We start from the raw sequence: 23044 nt of genomic DNA, 5'->3' as shown, positions 1-23044 counted from the left end.
AAGCATGTCAATGATTCGTTAGAATCATTTAAATTAAGCAATCCAGTCTGGATTGTTGCTGGTAAGTTTCCCTTTTATTTCCTCCTTAAAATAATAATAACATGGCGGTCTCCTGTAAAAGTAAGAGTAAACATTCAGTTCACAGCAGTAATCTGTAGGCAGGCTTTATCTTGTGGTTATAGTTACATAGTCAGCTTTTACATGGTCAGCTAGGGTCACACCCATCTACCTGGTCACACACAAAGAGAGGAGACTCCAGAGCAGGTATGACAGGAAGTCCTCCTTGTCTGGAGCCACATTCTTCTGTGTGTCCACTCTAGGCAACAGGAAATGTTGTACTTGACTGCTTCAGTGATGATACACCCCACACTTTCTTCCTGTTTTACATAAGCTTAAAGCAGCTAGGACAATGGCAGTCAACATATTTGGGACTACAAATCCTATCAGACTCAATCAGTATGGCTGGTGTTTGGCAATGATAAAAGTTGGAGTCCAAAGCATCCGGAAGACTTTGCATTGGCTATCCCAGATCTAGGGCGTACTTGCACAGTATGGTTGCCAACTGGAGCTCATTTTTATATAGTTCCATGCGGGTGGTGATGCTTCATGATGACGTATTTGTTGTGTAGTTACATAGCATGCAACCTGGGCAATTTTCTCCATACCAGCACAAGTACCATTTGCCATTAGGTTTCATGAGAAATGGAGAAAGTCGCCGATCCAAGTGGTGATTATGATTAATAATAATAATAATAATAATACAGTGGTACCTCGGGTTAAGAACTTAATTTGTTCTGGAGGTCCGTTCTTAACCTGAAACTGTTCTTAACCTGAGGTACCACTTTAGCTAATGGGTCCTCCCACTGCTGCCGTGCTGCCACTGTGCGATTTCTGTTCTCATCCTGAAGCAAAGTTCTTAACCCAAGGTACTATTTCTGGGTTAGTGGAGTCTGTAACCTGAAGCATCTGCAACCTGAAGCGTCTGTAACCCGAGGTACCACTGTGAGGAGGAGGAGGAGGAGGAGGAGGAGGAGGAGGAGGAGGAGGAGGAGGAGGATACCACATTTAGCAGTATCAGAAGCTGTTAAAAGATCAAGGTCATACTCCCCTATCTTGTTTCTGACAAACGTTACCAATCAGGGCAACCAAGGTGGTGGTTTCAGTGTCATGGCTGGGCCTGAGACCAGTCTGGGATGGATCCAAGTAATCAGTTTCCTCCAAGTGTGCCTGAAGCTGTACCACCACCACCACCTCCTTGAGCATCTTGCTCGACATATTTGCCACTGGGTGGTACATAATTAACACTTCTAGGCCCAGGGAGGTCACCTGTTATGTAGGGAGATACTTGTAAGATATAAGGCAGTATGGGAGTTCAAGGGGGGTAAGTGAGACAGGGATTCAAACTGCCAACCTTCCGACTGGCAAGCCCAAGAGGCTCAGTGGTCTAGACCACAGCGCCACCCATGTACACATGGAGGGAGCCCCTGAATGGTTTGAGTTTCTAACATACACTTCTTCCATTTTCCATTTTCAGATTTAAATTGCTATGATTGGTTTTGTAGTGGACAGCTTAGACACCATAATATTTTTTCTTTCACACGCTTCATCACCCTCCTTGCCCTTTCAATCATTTCCTACTTTCTTTACAAACTTGTCATTTAGCTCCTAAAAATATCCTTGTTATCAGGGTTCAGACTCGGGGCTTTCACTGAGAGACTATTGTTTGCCAATAATTAGTTTTGTGGTGCATAGCATCTGAGTGGGTCCCTGGTCCTTTTGAGCAGCCTATTATGCTAACTTTCAGTTTCCTGACTGGTCTGCCAAACAAGCACAGATGGAGATAGAAGGAACTTTTGGCTTACTGATAACAGTGATGTTCCCCTTCCGACATCTACACAGAAAACATGGCAGTTTTCGCATAAAACTAGCGTGTTGCAGAAAACAACCTATAAACAAGCAGAGGATACAAGTGCTAGCAGGAAGGAAGGCCAAGAACAGACAAAAGGGAAACAATTCTGCTGCTAGATGTTGAGATGTTGTTTTTGAGACTCTGAAAATGTTTTGCAAAATGTGAAAAAGGCATGGCCTTGAAAGCATCACGCTATCTTAACGTTTATAGAGGTGGCTTCACAGTGCGCTTAGCGTATTGATGAAAGCCTTGCTGTCTCACTATTGAAAATGCTTCTGTCGTTATGGTTTGCCTTGAAGATTAGAATTGCCTGCTTAGAATCCAGAATTTGACAAAAGGAAGGTTCTTGTTTCTTTCTTTGGCTGTGGTTGATCCTCCGAATGGTTCATTCACCTGCAAGGGTGGCCCCTAAGAGGCATGCTTGGTAGATTGTGTGGCGACCAGGGTCAGCCCAAGTCATTTTGCTGTTTGAGGTGAAGGGAAAATTGGCACAACCACACACAACCACATCTACAGAAACTGGGAGAACCGGCAGTATAATCTTACAGGTGACACGGCACACTCTGCTTTTCATTCTGTTAATATTGTTCACACTCTGCTTTTCAATCTGTTAATATACAACCTTACATCTCCAGTGCCCTATCATTCAGAGGAAAAAAAACAAAACTTAGTTGGTCTTTAAGGTGCTGCTGGAAGGATTTTTTTATTTTATTCAGAGAAAAGATACCCAGTGGTACATCCCTTGAAACTCCTCAGCTCTCATAAATATATATATATAGTCTGTAGAGGGCTGTCTCAGTAATGGCTCCCGCCCTGTGGAATGCCCTCCTATCAAATGTCAAGGAAATAAACAGCTATCTGACTTTTAGAAGACATCTGAAGGCAGCCCTGTTTTATTTATAATTCTTTTGGGAGACACCCAGAGTGGCTCAGGAAACCCAGCCAGATGGGCAAGGTATGAATGAATGAATGAATGAATGAATGAATGAATGAAATTTGATTGTGGGTTTTGGTTTATTTTTTAACTGCTGTTATTGTATACTGCTCCGATCTCCTTAGAGGGAAGAATGGAATCTAAATTATTTTTGATATCAAGCTAACTTGTGAATGTCAATATGAGGTACAGGAAAGAGCCTGAAATGAGCATCATTATCAATGTAGCTTTTTCATTTGATTTACAGACATGAGAGAACCACTGCCAGGTGAAACTATGCTTGAGAATACAATAATACAAATGGTTTCAAAGAGTAGTGTAGAATCTTATGTCAAGGGTACTTGGAGATGTCCTCACTTCATAAAGTTGGATTAAACATTTTGCAATTATTATTTTTGTTGCAAATAATGTTTTGGGCCAACATTAAATATTTATTAAATCTTCCGCCCTTTCATGAACAAACACTTTATTTTTAAATGTTAAAAAAGACACATCAAAATTTAAGTTGAAAAGAAAAAAAATACAAAACTTATCTTGATCTTTCTAGGTGTTGCTATGTATTTGAGTAATATGTTGTCAAACCAACAGGCATTCCTAAGATGCATTAAACTAATATTTCATAAGAATGCCTCAACCCTGATGATGTATTAATGTAATACATCGTTAAGGCGCCATTGCTCTTATGACATATAGCTCAAAATATTCCTATACTATTGAAGCACTACCTAGGGCATCTAGATTTGCTCGACCTGGGAAGGAGGGAAATGTTTCTAATGGCTAAGGTGTTGAGTTTTTGCAAAGGGGATGCATAGACAAATGCAGCTGAAAACTAGATGTATCTGGAGGAAGCAATGGCATTGCATAGTTTGTGAAATAAAAATAAAGAAGAGCCAGACTGAAGTTGTAAAATTCATAAATGCCAAAATAGGAGCCGGAAGACTTGATCCTGGCTACTCTTCAGATAGCTTTTGATACTGCACAGAAGCACACACTTTTTTGTGTGATGTGCAAAGAGAAAGCTGCACATTAGCATGGGATTTACGCATCTTACACAGATTTCAGTATTGGTGCTTGTAAGTTTTATACCAGGTGTCAAACAGCAGCTTTGGAGAAATTGTACATGGGAAAGGATTAAATAATAAACACACCCCAATCTGATTTGTCCACTGCTGTAGGCTACTGTTTTTTGGTTTTTTTTAAGAAACTGGGAGATCCTAATCATCAATCTGCATCACACATCACATGCGGTTGTGCTCTCACATTGTGTGGGAAATGAGCACCACCCTCTTCTCATGGTACCACAAGTGATATAAACACACAGCAGTGCCATTAGGCATGGACTTGGGTCCTGCTGCTCAGCTCTCAGGGAGGCCCAAACAAAGCACCCTGTTGTCCACGCCCCCTCGGCACTCGGCTGAACTTGGGATGGCCGCATGGAGCGATCTCTCAGCAAAATGGTGGCGTTGTTATTGAGATCCCAGTAATAGCTGTTTTGGTGGCTGGCTGACATTTTGGAAATGCAGCCAAGAGGACGTGAGCTATGCTGCATAGTGGCAGCAGTTGGAAACCTGGCGGGTGAAACCAACTCCAGTGTAGAGTGTGGTTGCCAAGTGAGTAGCCAGGAAAGAAGAAACCATGGCAAGAGGGGAGGTTGGGGCACTGCAAAGGTACCAGCAGACCCAATCTGGTGCTCCTACCATGTGTCCACCATACCAATCTCACCGCCACCTTGTACTCCCCCTTCTCTGTTTCATCATGCAGCAGTGGTGTGGGCCAGTGATGTCAAGTCAGCACCACGCCCTGCTACTAACACCCTGCTCAGGGCTCTTGAACCTGGCAGTGCCCCTACAAGCAGGGGGATACAAATCCCACTGATAATTGTATAGAGTGTCTGAAGCTATTCCCCAGAGCCAGTTCCACTGAAATAAAATGGGCTTTGTTCAAAGAAAGAGATGGTATAGCTGTTAGCACCACTGTTTTATTAGTTGTATTACTTGTAAATATGGTGTAACGACACAGGTCAAATACGCTGACATGCATTTTTCATTAAGTGAAAACCTGCAGCGCTGTGGTGCATCTTCTGGTGTTGCTGAGCCACGGGCTGGTTGCACTAGTGCTGTGCTGAAAGCTGTCCTCCAGTTTCTGAAAAGGTTCCCCCCCCCTTTCCTGCAAAACATGATTTTCATTATTTGTTTTATTCTTAGGGCACTTTAGAATTTATTTAGAATTTGCTGGGTGTAGCTGTTTTACTTCATCACTGGCAGGTGGTCAAGGGTGGCGTTGTTGTTGTTGTTGTTGTTTTCCAATGAACTTTTGCAGCTTTCCTTGACTGCTTATTCTTGTTGATATGAAATATCCCCATGGGAGGAATGATGCCTTTTCTTGGGCTTTAAGTGTAGTCACCCAGGGAGGCTGCAGATTGTAGACTGCTGCTGAGATGATTTGTATAATGAAGAAAGAACACTCACTCTCAACCACTGCTCAACCACCTTAAAAATAAGGTCAATGTGACCCCCTCAAAAAACAAACAAACCACCCCCCCCCCCCCCCGGAGAATTTCCCTTTGATCATTTTCTCTGCATTTGAAAATTAACAAAGGAGACTTTCTCCCCCTCCCCCCCAATTCATTGCATGAATTACAATGCAGGGGTTTGGATGATCCTTGGGGACCTTTCCATCTTTACAATTCTATGATTGATGGAGAACATCGGACAGAAATGTGGGATAAACTTTTAGCATACTGCTAGGTTGCACATTTGATGAGTGCTGGTAACAGACATAGAGCAGATGAGTTGCATTGGTGTTTTGGCCATACCCATCATGTCTGCATCTGAAGCAACAACAGCTCAGACTCCAGTTGTTCACCTGTGACATATCTACCCTTGCAAGATTTATGGGGATTAAAAAGGGAATACATGGCACGCTTCGATTTTCCAGAAATTTTGCATTGTGTACACAATTAAACTTCTAAACAAGAGTTATACATTAATGTCTACAGTAGCCTGTTAGTTATAGCTGAGATACTTCCCTCTGGAATATTGAGAGATAAAGTGTTTTTGTGTGTGGTGGTGGTTGCTGCTGGGGGAGTGGGAAACATACTCGACTTTCTAGGCGGTGGAAACATGGTAGGCAGGCCTACCTGGAATGTGTGATGTTAGTTCTGTGGCAAGTGTTTGGCTGCTATATAGCTCTTTCTGTTCATAGCCTGGTGGACTGCTACAATTTCCTACTCTCTCTTTTTAAATGACATGAAAAAGGTTGCCTTTCAGAAGGCAAGGAAGAAAGGTATGTCTTTGCTTTTCAGTTTCCTAGTCCCTGCCCGCCCTCCACAATACACCTTTGCAGGTAACAGAGTAGTTCAAAAAACTTCCCTCTACCAATATGTGTGTGTGTGTGTGTGTGTGTGTGTGTGTGTGTGTGTGTGTGTGTGTTGGTTCCTGAGAGCCTTGTTTGGCTTTGACGGCAACTCAAGTAGGGTGGCAGTGTTACAAGTAGCTGTGATAGGTCACAGGCAGCTTTGACAACTTGGCACATTCAGTGACGAGAAGCAGTTCTCCAACCTAACAGATGCTGCTACGCTATTCCCTTTGATCACTACATGGCTGCTAAAGAGGTATTGCCGCTGCAAGTGTGTCGTTTTCATTACGGCAGCGAACTACTTCTGATATCAAGTGAAATCCGCTGGGACTGAAACGGCGGTCTGCATTACATGGGAACGAGATGTCTCCTTAGGGTATATGCGCTAGACATAATAATAAAAAATCCCCCTTTACCCAATGATCCAGTTTCTTTTGGGATGTTTATGTTAAAAAAGGGAGATTAGCAAAAGACACCCTATTTGGGAACAAGTGAAGGTTTTGTTTTTTGTTTTTAAAGAATTCTAACCAAAAAAATGGATGCTGCCTTCATTACCCCCCATCGGTGGGGTGTGGAATGGCTCGGTAAAATTTTGTGGAATTTATATTAAAGAAAAAATGCAAGTAATTCACATAAGAATGGCTTCTGGTTGTTTTAGAACACGACATTCCATGTTTGGAGGGGCTTTCTTTTCACAGTAGTTGCCATCTACCTCTTGAGTTATACTAGAGATAGAAAGCAGGTAATGAATAGTATAATAACCAAGGGAGAAAACTATACCTTCCTTCAAAAGAGATGCTGTAGGCCTTCCAGAGTCCTGGATTTTGCTTTGAACAGCAGAGCCCCATACCATATTGAGCACTGCTTGGGAGAATATGCAGTTTCAAAAGTGGCTTTCAATGGGGCCTAAGACCTGCCCAAAGCCATGGCTGGTTCCAGAAGGCAACAAGTGCCATGGTGTTGCGAACACCTGTGGAATCTGAACAGAACCTTCAAACAAAACCATTCTATGTTCGTAGCACTGTGTGACTAAAGGACAGCGCTGGAATTGAGAATGGAGCGGATCTCCTTTGGGTACTGGTAGATTTTTCTTATTTTTTAAGTGATATGGCATTCAGATAACAAAATAGTTTGGCTTGCTTGCATGCATCATATGACAGAGGGCTGTTGGGTGCTTTTTCACTTGGTGCGCCATATGCACCTGCATTTTAGGGGCCCACTGGCGGGTCCAGGTATTGTACAAGTAAAGGGACCCCTGACCATTAGGTCCAGTCGTGACCGACTCTGGGGTTGCGGCGCTCATCTCGCTTTATTGCCCGAGGGAGCCGGCGTACAGCTTCCAGGTCATGTGGCCAGCATGACAAAGCTGTTTCTGGCGAACCAGAGCAGCACACGGAAATGTCGTTTACCTTCCCGCTGTAGCAGTACCTATTTATCTACTTGCACTTTGACGTGCTTTTGAACTGCTAGGTTGGCAGGAGCAGGGACCGAACAACGGGAGCCCACCCCATCGCAGGGATTCGAACCACCGACCTTCTGATCGGCAAGCCCTAGGCTCTGTGGTTTAACCCACAGCGCCACCCGCGTCCCCCAGCTATTGTAGGTGTACCCCAAAAGTGTGACATATCTAGAGGAATTTTTGACTTCCGCCTTTTAAACAGCAGAGCCCATGCCATCTCATAAACTGCTATGTGAAAGTCCCCCTGGACTTTGAAAAGTGGTTGCTGTGTGGTAACAGGAGCTGCTGTTCAAGGAAATTAAGCCAAAAGCCCACTTGGATGCATGGGATGAGACGAGTTGCATAATCCTAGCATGTAATATACTGAAAATATAAGTGACAGAAGTAAGGCATTCTTACTCCTGAAGTATTAATATGTAAGCACTATTTGTGCTGCATGTGTAACTGATTTTGCTAATTACAGGTAGGTAGCCATGTTGGTCTGCCATAGTCGAAACAAAATAAAAAAAAATCCTTCCAGTAGCACCTTAGAGACCAACTAAGTTTGTCATTGGTATGAGCTTTCGTGTGCATACACACTTCTTCAGATATTCTTCAGATCTGAAGAAGTGTGCATGCACACGAAAGCTCATACCAATGACAAACTTAGTTGGTCTCTAAGGTGCTACTGGAAGGAATTTTTTTATTTTGTTTTGATTCTGCTAAATTGGTCTTAAGACTGCTCAGTTCTAACTCCTAAGGCAGAGCTTTCAGTATGTCGCGAGATGTTACCGTAGTGTGTCAGCTGCAGTGTTTGCTGTTATGTGCGAACGCTCCCCGTGCTTCTCTTGGGGCTGGGAAGGGGTGGGTTTAACCTCCGGTTTGCTAGTAAAACTGAATTACTGTGTTACAAAATGATGCATGTTTAAAAAGTCTGTCACCAACATGAAAAGTTTGGAAAGCTCTGCTTAAGGCTATTCTTCCATCGACTTGATTCAATGTGAGAATTATTTCCTGGCTTAAACCTACAGATGTGACTGTCTCTGAAAACAGCCCATTTCCTTGGTCTAGCAAAGGAAAGTACTAGCCTTCCAGCCAGATGCTGTCATCTGGACCCATGACCTTATCTTTACTGTTAGCCAGATTACTCTTCAACCTGGTCACTTCCAACCGTTGCTTTTCCTGTTTTGACATTCTCTGGCATTTTCTTTATTTAAGGCCTGCACAAGTTTCTACCTTGCATTTTTCATTCTATTTGTGGGCCGTAAGAGCACATGATGATGGTTACTTCCATGGTAGCCTTGACACCTTTCATTTATTGTTATTATTATCATTAAATAAAATTTAATACAGTCTCCACAAAAATAATAAACATAGCATTGAGTTTATAGTAGATAGCATATTTCTCCCACCAGTTTCACAAACATCTGTAGAGAGCCTACAATGAATATTAATGTTTTAAGATTCTGTAAAATGACACCCTGACACCTTTCATGAAGTTGATCTGACATCCCAAAAAGAAAGGGAAAATAACGAAAGAGAAGGGAAGAAGAGAAAGTTTTGAGAGACTGAAAAAAAGTGAGAATTAAAATGTTTGGAATTGGAAGGGGAAGTGAGTGAGCAACAGATAGCTCAAATATTTCAGAATGTGCTGAAATGCAATGCACTGACGTAGAAACTCAAAATTGAAATTCTCTTAAATTTGGTAATAAATATTTGTTAATGTTGCAAGATAAATATTTCAAAGAGAACGTTCAAGGAGGTTTTTTGCAGCAAAATTGTTTCAGTTCTATTTCATATTTTCTAACTTACATTTTAATTTAAAGTTAGGGGTTGTATGCAGTGCTAGTTCTACTCCGAGTAGACACGTTGAAGTTACTAGACATTATTAACTTTTGCTCATTAATTTCAGTGGGTTTATTCTAAGTAGGACAACCACTGAATTCAAAAGCGAAATATTTAAGCATTTCAGGTTGTGTGCTTTTGCAGAACTCCCATTAATTTCAGTTTAGCTAGTCTGCAAATAATAACTAAACTAATACTAATTTATCACTACTATGATTTATTTCATTTATGAAGTACTTCCCAGCAGGCATCCCAAAGTGATTTACAAAATAATAAAATACTAATTACTGAACTAGTGGGGTTTTTTGGTTTGTTTATGTTATGCATTCTGTTCATTGTACAACACTTACTGAGATGAAGGTAAAGGACCCCTGAACGGTTAAGTCCTGTCAAAGGTGACTATGGGGTGCGGCACTCATCTCACTTTCAGGCCAAGGCATAGCTGCCAAGTTTTCCCTTTTCTCACGAGGAAGCCTATTCAGCATAAGGGAATTTCCCTTAAAAAAAGGGATAACTTGGCAGCTATGGGCCAAGGGAGCCGGCGTTTGTCCGCAGACAGCTTTCTGGGTCATCTGAGGTAACTGGTCAGACAAGAGAATTGCAGGCAGGCTTGGAAGTTCCGCCACATGCTTCAGTTCTGAGCAGGTTATCACTGAAAGGAGCTACCAAACTTCAGAAAGAAGACTGCCCTGTGATAGTCTTTCAGACAGAACTCGGGGTAGCCAAAGGTGTGACTGCCAGATGTTGTTGGGCTGCAAGCAAGTAATGGGAACCAAGGCAAGAGGTGGGCAGTTTCAGTAGCTTCTTTTAGGGATGTTCACCTAAGACATCCTGCAGCTGTGGGCCAGCACTGCATGAAAAAAACCTTTCAATATCAGTGAAGCCATTCACAAGATTCAGAAGAGGATCGTGCATTTATATGTTTTGCTAGATCAAGGTCTCCTTGAACTTGGATATGGTGACATTCTGTTTATAGAGAAGTAGGCTAAGACTTCCAAATTGTTTCCATACTTTGAAACAGATGAACTCTATCACTGCAGCCCATTACAGCCAACATCAGCTTGCAGTGAAACTCTTTTAATGAGGGGTGGGGTAGAGATTGTACTGCAAAAAAACAAAAAAGGCTGGTTGCATTTAGGTGTGATATTTCAAGAGAACAATTCTACCTTTTAATGTACAGTATTGGAGAACAATTTGTTCTGGACATATAGGATAGAGCAGAACATTGTATGTCAGATATAAGTTAATAGCAGTACCACTTAATAGAGAAACTCTCCGAAATACATAAACAATTCCCCCCCCCCCGACCTAGTCCAATAACTTCAAAGCAATTATAATAATACAACACACTTTATAACTTGTACCGGTATTTCTTCTAGATTCAAAGTGAATCAGGATAAATATTAATGAAGCCTTATAAATGTTGTTGTTTTACTGTATTGTTATTTTCTCTCTGGTCCCTCCTGGCTTTCCATTTCAGGCGGAAATGAAGTAGCTGGGCAACACCATAGAAAAGTTCAAACCCAGTATTTACATGACAGTCTGATGTCAGTCATCCACTTAGCTGACCTATGTGATCCTCCAGATCAGGTCGCTTAACCTTATGGGCATGTTTATTAGTTCAAGAGAGCTTGTGTGCGTAGGTAAAGGGTCACCAGACTTTTTTGGTCCCATGAGCCCATTTGCAAACACAAGAGGTTGTAGTGGGCACCTCAAACACACACACACACACACACACACACACACACACACACACACACCAAAACCAAGCACAAACCACATCCCAGTAAGTTGGGTACAAAAGCATTCTTCTTCCCAGCCTGTCTTCCTCAGGGTGAAGGGACTGTGGACACATGCACTCGCGGGGCTCATGTGTGCCCATTGAATTTAGTGGAAGGTGAAGCATCATACTTGTATTCTCCTAGTTCAAGTCTAACACCGTTTCTCCTTCCCTTGCTTATTTAATTTCAGCTAGTTACTTGATTTGAAAGTTGGCAAAAGAAACTATAACTAGTGTGGATGGAATGGCAGGCTATAGTTGTGTTCAGGCATTTACCTGGGAGCAGGGGGGTACATAGAAAGCCCTACCCCCAATATTCCTGGGGTACACTTCAGATCTTCATGCTGATTAGCATAAACATCTGAATATAGTTTTCAAGCAGATCTGTTTTAATGAGCTTGCAGTCTTTCCTGTGAGTGGGAATCCTATCTTATCAGGATTGCAGAGTTTCTAAGTGTGTTCGGTTAAGCACATTAAAAAAAAATCACTTCAGACCTTTGCACCAACACAGGGGTGAAGAACCTCAGTTCTGGGACTGAGCACAGGTGTCTCTTATCTGGAAATCTCCCCAGATCATACCCCTTAGCATCCCTGCTTTACCCCTGACTGGAATATCTCTTTGAATTCTGATCATGCTTCTTGTTTACCTGGAAGGGAGAGTAAATAGGGCTTTATGCATGTAAAGGTAAAATTTACATGGGTTGATTTGCCCACTTCTGTCTCTGGCACCATCTGCTGCTGGCATGTGGCCCTCAGAAGGTGTCTAAAAGGAAAAGTGGCCCTTGGGCTAAATGCACTCCTGCACTAATGGGATGCTCTGAAGCACAGTTCGGGAAGTAATTTAAGAGATAAGTAATCAAACTGGCACATGGGCAAAGAGTAGGGAGAGCAAGAAAGCTGGAGGCTCACTAGCAGCAAACCATAGATTGGTGTTACATGTGAAGCAGGCCACCGTGTGTTTGGTGCTACCACCAGAATTAAAGTCAAAGAGGTTCATCAAGGAGCACCATGTATATGTGCCCTGATCCAGAAAATTGTGAGTGCTGCTGTCTCTAGCCCCTAAGATGAGATGGAATCTGAACAAATAAATAAATTCAAGCTGACAATTGATGCTGTGAACCCTCCATTCTAAGAAGGCATCTCATTTTATCTCTGGTTGTAATGTGAATATGTGTGCCTTGCCCTGAGCCTTGTGCATAGCATAGTCTCTGCAGTTAAATAAGTAAAAGAAATCCACTGCTCATTATTTCTGTGTACAGCTGGAAGTTAAATCAGATGCTAATCAGAGTAAACTTCTCCTGGTACTACATTGCTAGTGTATTGCACTCACTTTACTATTCTCTATTCTATCTTTTAATTATACCCTGGAAAAACGGAATTGGGGGTATGGGTTTTGCTGATGATTGTGATTTGATATATAACATACTCAAACTTCACTTGAGTCTATGACACAAATTTCACTCCCAGCTATCCAAAGCAATGTTAGAGTTTGCTATATTATTATATCTGACAATGTGGATTGATGCCATCCCGGGAACATATGTTTCTGAAACTACAGTTAATACATGATTGACATACTATACAGGAAGTTTCTCTTTCTGCCTTGGATTTGACTCCCATGGTCCATTGCATGCTGAATTTGATGCAGGCTGCAGTAGGAACAACAACTTCCTTGAAAGTGGCTTCAGGAACAAAATTAATGGTGTGGGATTTGCAAGGAGGAAGGGTGGGGAATGAGGGCAATGAATTAATCAGCCACAATTTTCTCCCATACCTTGAATACATTGTTTATAACATCCTTTGCTAACCTAATGCCCTCCTGATGTTTTGAACTACAACTCCCATCAGCCTCATTCAGCACATGACTCAGGCTGATGGAAGTTGTAGTACAAAACATAAGGAGATAACGAGGTAGGTGAAGGCTGGTTGGTAATGTATTGTGTTGTGCAGTATTCCAGTTGTGGAATGGATTCTGTGTAGCTTGTCCCTTAAGTTACTTATTTCTGTGACTATGGAATTGCATTGTTTAATGATCACACTAGGTGGAGTTGGTCTGAGGAGATTTGAGGCGGGAAAGTGCCCCTTGAGGGGGCCCTTCCTAAAACAGTGGGTCAGGGGTCAGCAAACTTTTTCAGCAGGGGGCCGGTCCACTGTCCCTCAGACCATGTGGTGGGCGGGACTATATTTTGGAAAAAAATATGAACAAATTCCTATGCCCCACAAATAACCCAGAGATGCATTTTAAATAAAAGGATACATTCTACTCATGTAAAAACACCAGGCAGGCCCCACAAATAACCCAGAGATACATTTTAAATAAAAGGACACATTCTACTCATGTAAAAGCATGCTGATTCCTGGACCGTCCGCGGGCCGGATTGAGAAGGCGATTGGGCCGCATCCGGCCCCCGGGCCTTAGTTTGGGGGCCCTGCAGTAGGTCATCAGTGGTCGGTTTACCTGAGGGTAGCAGTGGCAAACAATTGTTTTTAATAATCCACAAATATCCCATAGGACCCGATCATTCTAGGAAATAAAAATGACTGCCTGCCGTTGCTAGGCAACCCTGCCACCTTAGGTCAGGGTAAGTATCAGCGCCAGGGTGCTGGGGGCCTTGCAGCTGCAAGAGTGTGTGCCAGCCAGGTGATAGCCCTAGGCCAGAGGTGCCAACTTGAATAAAATATTGGGGGCCCCAAGTAAGCCCCACTTACATGATGTGGTACATGCACACCATCTGAATGGCAATGCCCATCAACTTGGGGGCGGGGAATCCCTCAGATATTTTATTGGATTGGGGGGTGGGGCTGAAGGGAGCTTAGCCCCTAGGCTAAGAGGAATCACTAAAATAAAATGGTATTTATTAAATAACTAGTAATAACATTATACTGCCTATGCCTGCTGAGGGCCAGCTCTCTTAAGCTTTAGGCCTGGCTTCCTCAACTTTTAAATGGAAATGTCCTAAATCTTATCAGAATGAGTGGGCAGACTAGAATGTACAACTATGTAGCTAAAGGGGATGCTGTTTTTGAATGCTTCCGCACAAACTCCCTGCATGTAGAGCACTAGCATAGCAGAGGGAGATGATCTACCTCAGCTACTGCAGGTAGGGAGAACCAAAAGAAGACATCTGCTGCCAAAGTTCTCCCCACAGTTTGTGGATACAAATTTTGATGTTGAACGTGGGCTTCTTACTTTAGGGTAGTGTCTCCCCGCTTCGCCCCCTCTCACCCACTTGCACTGAAGTGGTATTTTTGTCTCAGAGGATGTACTCAGAAAGCCCAGAGAGCAGCCAGAGAGGGGAGACTGATCTTCCTTCAGCAGTATCTGATTGACCTCCCACGCAGCAATGCCACCTCTGTTTTTGAAGTGGTGATCAGGAGCCAAAATGCCATGCTTTCTAGTAGCAGCAACATCTGTCTTCTTGGCAGGCTCTCCTGGCAATTGTTTGGAGAACTCAGGAATTGCCCTTGGCTCTATCAGGTATATTTACATTGATGAGAGGTTATGCTGAACTCTTGTGTTTGCTGCCTGCCTCTTCTATTGTCTTGCCATTTCTTTCCTCTGCCGCCCCCCCCCCCCCAAAGTAAAAGCAGTTGGCTAGGAAGGAGAACCAAATATGTGAGTTGATCGTTTTCATTAGTTATCCTCTGAGAATGCTTATCTATAGCAAGTCCCATTGACTCCCATATAACTTTGTATAGGATTGCAGCCTAACAATGCAATCCTATGTATGTTTACTGAGAATTAAGCCCGACTTAGAAGTGGATATAGTATTCCAGCCGTAATATTTTATTAAGCATAACTGGAGAGGTAGCAATAAATGAAAACCAAGCTACACAGTCATCATCCCTAAATGACTATCTGTGTGATTTCAGTCTGCTAGTGTGGGAATGAGTGTTTGAATAATATCTTCCAGTAGCACCATAGAGACCAACTAAGTTTGCCATTGGTATGAGCTTTCGTGTGCATGCACACTTCTTCAGATACACAGTGTATCTGAAGAAGTGTGCATGCACACGAAAGCTGATACCAGTGGCAAACTTAGTTGGTCTCTAAGGTGCTACTGGAAGGAATTTTTTTTATTTTGTTTCGACTACGTCAGACCAACCTGTAACTTGAATAATATCTCACATTAAAATAAAATATTTCCCATGGAGAAGGTTCTGGTATATAGCCTTGTCATTTACATTCTTTTTTTTACATTCAGGAACAGGGATACCACATGTATAATAGATGGTGATCATGTATTTTACTTTTAAGCCACAGGTGCAAGGCAGATGCCACGTTTTGAAAGTGCAAACCAGAGACATTCGGAGTCTCTACTTGCTGCCCCACTGCTTAGCCCAAAGTCACATCCACCCCATATGCTTAAAGCACTCTTATACAACTTTACAGTCATGGCTTGCTAAGGGTGCCTAGAATTGTTAGGAGAGCTGCTCAGAGCCACATTTTAAAAGATAAAAAGAGTAGATTTAAAATGGGTGGCTGATGACAGGGGCTTGGCTGCATGTAATGATGTGCGTGGTAAGAGCTTTAAGATCGTGTACTGTATAGCTCACAAGGCTTCAAGTAAGCCAAGTTTTGTTGCCCAGGACTGCAAAACGGGTTATTAAGTCAGGTGGCATTCAGCTTGTAGATGAAGGCTGCTTTTGATGCCACAGGAATGTAAAAAGAGTCCATCTATTCCAGCACCCTGTTCTCACAGAGGCCAACCAGGTGCCCATACAAAGACTGTAAGCAGGACCTGGAGTACTGCTTTACCTGCTGTTGCCAGCGACTGGTGTTCAGAAGCATGCTGCCTTTGACAGCGGAGGTGGAACATAGTCATCAGGGTTAGCAGCCATTGATAGCCCTATTCTCCATTGATTTTAATCTCCTTTGAAAGGCATCCAAATTGGTGGCCATTGCTGCCTTCTGTGGGAATGAATAACACAAGTTTTAACTATGTGAAAAAGTCCTTTGTCTTTTTCCAGAATCCTCCATTATTCAACTCCATTGGATATCCACAAGTTCTAGAGAAAACTTTTCTTTCTTTACAAAACCATACATAATTTTCTACACTTCCCTGTGGATCAGGTCTGAAATATTTTTTTTGTGTATATTCTAATCCATGTTAGCCTTTCTTAATGAGTTAGATCACTGTCCCATTTAGCCTTGTATTGTCTTCTCTGATTAGCTGCAATTCTCCACGGACTTGGGCAGAGGTCTTTTCCAGACCTGGTAGTAACATTTTAGCTGGTGATGGCAGGAGACTACATGACAGACCTTTCTGCATCAATATTGTTCTCCACCTCTGCTATAGGATCTCTCTCCCTTTCTTTTTCTTTTACAATGAAGTTGTCATAGAAACAATTTTAAAATGATCAGAATGGCCATATCAATATTTATTGAAATACTGGAAATAAAAATCCATTGGTGTTGAGAAAATTCCTGGCAAGAATTGACATGAGACAACATGAACTTCACAGATACAGTAAGAGAACTTTAACAAGTAACTAACTGCACATTCTAAAAGGGTTGCATGGATTCAAATGCCAGGCAGCTGCGGAACATATTTGTAATACAAATTCAGACACTTACAGATTGTCTGGTTACAAACACTGAACAACTATAAGAAACCAGCCAAAGCCAAAACCTTTGAATTTTAGTCTGCTTTTACTAATATGTAATCAAGAAAGCAATTGTAAGTAAATGTATTGTTACAAAGTGGTTAACAATTAACATTAGTGTTGCAAGCTTGGGCTTCTTGGAAACACAGATATTGACTAATATGTGCTCTATTTTATTTGAAACCGTTTCCATTAATTATTCTTTGCCTTTAACATCCTTACATTAATGATCTGGTTGTGTCTATTAGATAATTGTGCTTTGTTAGTGGTTTTATTCTGCTTTCATAATTTCAGTAAAATATGCCATGGTTTTCAACAAAAAAGTTAAGGGCTTACAAAATACTGGTGTGTGACAGTGTAAAAATCCTCACCATCCATTTCTATATGCGAACTGAACACTCTCCTAGTTACCTTTTAAATGCCACTGTTGATAACTTCATTTATTTTCTTCTTTTTAAAAGCAATATTCCCATTTGTAAAGAGAAGGTAGGGTGAAAGATCCTTAAGACAGAGTTGATGGTGCATGAGACAAATACCTAAGAGCTGCAAATGCTAGACTTAGTTAAATATGCTATCCCCACCCATCTTTACTGCACAAACAAATTTTAGAATCCAGGGCAAGTCCTTCAGACAGACATCCTCCAGGAGACTTGGGTACCAGCAAAAAGTGCTCTTCCTAACCATCATTCTCAGCATAGGTACCAATCCTGCTTCACCGGCTGCTAGGTGAACACCATAATTAGTATTCTTGGGATGATGGAAGTGGAGTAGTCCTGCCATTTGGTAGGGTGAGATATTATATGTAATTTGCCAACTATTTGGATTTTATTGGCTGGGATTCAAATAACTATTTTAGATCCACCCAAGGGCTTAAGCGTGCCTAATGAGATTTTTTATTTCCCACCCCCTCATTAAACACTAGACCCCCAAAATCTCATATAATCATAGAACTGTAGAGTTGGAAGGGACCAAAAGGGTCATCTAGCCGTTTCCCCCTGCAATGCAGCAATCTTTTGCCCAACATGCGGCTTGAACCCACAACCCTGAGATTGGGTCTCATGCTCTACCAACTGAGCTACCAAGTGTCTCCTTAGTTTCAAAGGAGATGTTCCATGTAGCATGGCAAGCTGCTGTTTGATGCCCACTAGTCCAAAGACCCTTGGTAAAATGGTTCTGTTGATCTCAAATATTTATTTTTACCACAGTAAAAAAGTCAGCCTGAGGCTGACTTTCAGTGACGGTGTTTGAGGGTGGACAGTCATGGGACAGCAGAAGTATTGGTAGCAGAGCAGACAAGGGAATACCACTTTGTACAAGCAAGGATTTTTCGTACTTCATTCTTCCCCACACTTCCCCACACACTGATCCAAAGGTAAAAGATTATTAGACCAGATTCATGGGGTGATAAAACTCTCTGTTCTGTACTAATACAAAAGAAATAAACGTTGTCTTTGGTATACAATGTCCACTGCTTAGAAAAGAATTTTTAGGTAAGAATGCACCTCACTAGGCTCACGTGAAATAAAGGAAGGTGCGAATCACTAAATTTACAATAGAATTTAAATAAACCACATTTAGAATTATAAAGATTTACAGACATTTAATCAAGCAAATGATCTTAAACTGTAAAGATCCTTGTATGTCCCTGAACTATGTTCCACTAACTTGAAGACATGCTGTAATAAACACATATATTTGGCTTCTTTATTCTGGCTATATTTTTATATAAAGATGAAACCAAGGAACAATAAATTAGCATCATAATTGTCTACAATGAAAACTGTGATATACAATATAAATAAACTATTTAAAAGCCAGCAATCCTCATGAAAACAAACAAAGCTAAGGGAGTAGAAGTTTTAATACAGTTTCTACAAGTGATTGTGCAGCCAATCTAAAAATTTAAAAATTAAAGTATAAATGAGATTCCCTTATTGATTTAGTGTCTCACGACATACAGTAATTAAGTACTGGTAAACTAATTACCAATCAGAAAGCAACATTAAGGAAATCACTGCTTTGCAACATCATCACAGTTCCCCCCACCCCAGGACCTAACAAATGTAAACAACCATCATCTTTTTTGTTTACATATTCTTCAAATATGTAAAGTATTAATACTTTCCCCCCCAAACATACATTGATCTGCATCTGTATAGTTACCATTCAGAATTCTGAAATAAGGCAAAGCTTTCTTAACAGTGGCACTGCATTTATAATACTGATATCTTCATTTTGGATAGAGAGTTATTTGTCCTTCTCCAATATTTGTTCTGCAGCAGACTTTGGTCTACATGGACCTGGCAGTATCACTCTTCTGTCCTCACATATTTTTGTTTGAATAATTGGTTTAAAATGTTTTTTTTTTGAATCCATAGACTGTACTAAAAACTACCAGTAATACTAACCAACAACTTATACATTTTGAATATTTTTAAATCTTGCATAGGTAAAATCATTTTTAAAGGTCTTTTATTACCTACAACATGACCCAGAATTTAGTTAAAGCTGAAGTACTTGGATTTGAGCTTGTAGGGATGGGAGAAGATGCAGAATTGTCTGACACAGTGGGGTGCTACACCAGTACAGGGAACTGTATGATTGTATAATGCCTTGCATTCTCCCCTTGCACTGGTGCAGTCCCTGAGATGAAGTCATCTAAAGTTGGCAACTTTTCAAAAACATGCGTCCTGGGCCACATCAGGACTGTGAGGCCCAGAGGCAGGGCCAGGGATAAGAACACAGCTCAGGGCAGAGTGAACGAACAGAAATCCCTAGAAGTATAGTGAGTTCAGAAGCAAGTGGATAGGTGGTAGACCCCAGATGGAACTGGTTAATCATGGGTAGAACCAGGGTAGAATTTGGCAGGTTATCAGCCTTGGGCAACTAAGACGCCTCAGCAGGGCCCACTGGCACCAGTGTCTGGCAATCCCACTCTGGGGCATAGTGTGGAATTTAAAATGGCATCTCATACCTCCCTTCCAGTTGCCAGGCAAGCCCATAGGTAGGTCCCACCAATATAGAAGGGGGCCCACCGCAGGGCACTTGCGGGTCTGAGGACCCCTCCAAATCCAAGGTCCTCTTTAACCAGGAATTGGCCATGTCTGACTTTTGTTGGCTTTTTGGATCCTGATACAGGCCAGAACTGGCCGACCGGCAATTGCAGAAAAGATCTGCACAACCTGAAACCCACCAATCATGTAATATGGTACAGTACTTGATAAGCCCTTGAGGGGCTGCAGTAGATGCCCAGCTGTCTGTGTTTAGCTTTACAATGCAGCCCTGCTGTTATGACAACATAGATGCTCATGGGGCGTGGCAGTCACAGGTTGGTGAGCAACTTGTGCATCCCATCACTGTGTCCAAAATTCGGTGGCACAGTCTGAAGCCACTGAAATTAATTGCTTTATTAAATCCAAGTAATTCATTTTATCTAGGTTGCAGATTAAGTGCGGTAGATCAAGAGATGCTGCTGACTAAAACCTTGAAGAAAGAAATACTGTTTTTATTTTCGATGACAGCCAAGAGGCTGAGTAGTATCAGCAAGCTTATTATTTGGCACTAAAAGCTTTAAGAAGCCATTTCAGCAACGCTTGAGCCGCTGCATTGGAAACACGATCCAACAGCGGTTGCTTTGGAGCAGCTTAATTCTGACGCTTGTAGCCATTCCTCCTCCCATTGGTGGAAGAGGGATACTGCCTGGACGATCAACATGAACACAATGACAAAAACAAACTTTGGAAACATATTAAGAATGTCACACTAGTTTATGAACATTTTTTTAAAATATTAGCTGTTTGCAGGCCTGAGTTACAGACAGTCCCCCAAAGCCCCCACCCCAGGCTGTTTTTGTTTTGGTGGTGCTAGTGTGTGTATATATATACTATGAAAGTGGCCTACTTGAGATCTTTATTAGATTGGTGCTACACATCCTTTCTGGAGGAGAGATAAGAATGCAAATCTTGGAAGGATGCCATAGGGTGACTGCAGTTTTGTGTCCATCAGAGGTGTTTTCAGTCCTGCTAACAAGAAGGGGTGTAGTGCATACAGATCCCTTTGCTCTGTTAGCTGCATAACACAGATAAAACTTGTTCCTAAATTTCTCAATAGTGGCAACTGGCAAAAGTTTTAACTTACAAAAATTGTTCCTCCCTTCCTTTTTTGTTTGTTTGACATTGGCAACGGTTCCCATATCCATTGGTAATCTCCTTTCATTCTAGTGATAAAGTCCTATACATGTTCCTTTGGGGAGACTGTGTAGCGTTTGATTCACAGTTTGCAATACAAATACCCTGATACATCACTTATTTACTATTAAGTATTTGATTATTACACCATTTGGGGGTGGGGTGGACAAAGTTCATTTAAACCAAGTTCTTTTTAATTAGTGTCGCTTGGAGTAGTTCAGAGTATTTTGCTTTTCCTCCTCAAAAGCAGGGGCTTTAAAAGGATATAATTTATGCTCTTTTTGCATGCAGCATTTCAATGAGGAGGTTATTACACGGCACATCCCCGTTCAGGTGTTTATAGTAGAGGTATTCTTCAGCCTGCATACTGATTGCCCGGATTTCCGGGAGTCGCAGGAGAAGCTGCCCGAATTTTTCTGTCTGCTGTGGATAGTTGCACATTGTGTAGTCCAGCAAAGCAGTATTCACTTGTTCTTGAACACCTTCCACCAGCTGGAAGTTCTCTAGGTTTTTGACATCTGAATAAAAAGTAAAAAAGAGAGAGAGAGAATCACATTATATATATATATATATTTAAAATAAAAAGACATATTTTAACTCCTGTTTATTTAAAATGGTATTTCACTGTATTTTACTCATGACAAAAGGATGCTTTACATGCTATTGAATATTCAGGTTAAATCCCTCTGCCAAGTTTCCTGGGAAAATGATCACAGCACAGCTTTAGTGGAGCGTCTTGTTGAAATTCCGCATATACCTCAGATCAATTAGACACCAATGGATTTTAAGCAAGGTCAGCTGTCCTCCCCCCCCCCCATCTTATGGAGGCAAAGACTGAAGACTCCTAACATAGAGGACTGTAATATATTGCCAGCAAATGAGTCCCCAGAGGAAGGCGTAGCTTTAACCCGACATATTACACAATTCATATAATTCTGTATTAATTTTTCTGACCCAAGGTGAAGTCTCTGTCCAGGATATGATGCAGTTAATTCTAATAAAAAATGACAGGGATCTTGTTTCTTTTTGACATTTCCTAAATTATTCTGAAAGCCTTTGACTTGTCTACCCTTATGCTAATGAACCATCTGGTACACTCCAATGACTGCCAAAATAACCTGCTTGACCTGAATCCCTAAAAAATACATTTTTCAATTACTAAATTCTTTCCTTCTCTCTCTCTCTCTCCCCCTCCCTGAATTGAAACCATTGTCCTTTAGACAGATTGACTAGTACATCACATGGTGGCTGGATGTCTATATATTACTTTTTTCTAGCTGTCAGATGATTTTGACTTTTTCTGGAGGTCAAATAGTTTGCAAATATTTCCACACATCCTGTACTTACTCATCTGCTTCAGTATCGTCACCACTGAATCCTGGAGCAAAACTGATTGCTGGAATGCCTTCTCTCACATCAACATACAGCTCTAGAAGTCTGCTTTTTAGGCTTGGGTGGTGTGGAGCATGTAACACTCTAAAAGGCAAGTCTCTAAATGACTGAGGGGGGAAATGCTTCTCTAATGAGGGTTATTCCAGGCTGAGCGTAGCATAAAACCTCTGATCTTATGTATAGATGGGTGCTCTCTCACACTTTCAATGCACATTTAACCATCACACGCTGTCCCTCCACTCCACCAGCACAGCTCTCTCTTAAGGAATTAAATAAAAATCTGTGGCTATGAAGCCATGGGGATATGGGGAGATGATGGATCATCCTCAGGTGTTTCAGCACGTTTAAAAATCATATGATGGCCTCCCATCACCACATATGCATGAACCAGCCAAATGAAAGTGTTTTCATCACATTGCATTAAATTGCATTACTAAATGGTACAGCTCAAATGATGGGTCTTCTAACCTGACAAAGACTTCTAACTGTACTGCTGACAACCAATCACTGCTACTTGTGACAGGAGGTATGTAACTGACAACAACTAACTTTGCCCTGCAGTCCCAATTTTTTGTTTGTGACCATATCTGTTTGC

General features: G+C 41.6%; 1 protein-coding gene and 1 long non-coding RNA gene across 7 annotated transcripts in view; one reads left to right on the top strand and one right to left on the bottom strand.

Annotated features, from left to right (window-relative positions):
* The window catches only part of LOC148684990 (uncharacterized), an 87840-nt gene that overhangs the window by 10251 nt on the left and 54545 nt on the right, over positions 1-23044 (top strand). The gene's annotated exons all lie outside the window — the stretch shown is intronic.
* NR5A2 (nuclear receptor subfamily 5 group A member 2) overlaps positions 16614-23044 on the bottom strand; it is a 114818-nt gene continuing 108387 nt past the window's right edge. For all 4 annotated transcript variants that reach the window (XM_035124043.3, XM_035124042.3, XM_035124047.3 and 1 more), the window contains exon 7: positions 16614-21575. In XM_035124043.3, the coding sequence (XP_034979934.2) occupies positions 21328-21575 (248 nt within the window). In that variant the 3' untranslated portion in view covers positions 16614-21327. The remainder of the gene's footprint in view (positions 21576-23044) is intronic.

The sequence above is a fragment of the Zootoca vivipara genome, chromosome 7 (genome assembly GCF_965207765.1).
Source record: "Zootoca vivipara chromosome 7, rZooViv2.hap1.1, whole genome shotgun sequence".
NCBI classification, from domain to species: domain Eukaryota; kingdom Metazoa; phylum Chordata; class Lepidosauria; order Squamata; family Lacertidae; genus Zootoca; species Zootoca vivipara.
The sequence above is the reverse complement of the archived record's forward strand: the minus strand, read 5'-3'. Positions and strand labels throughout refer to the sequence as shown.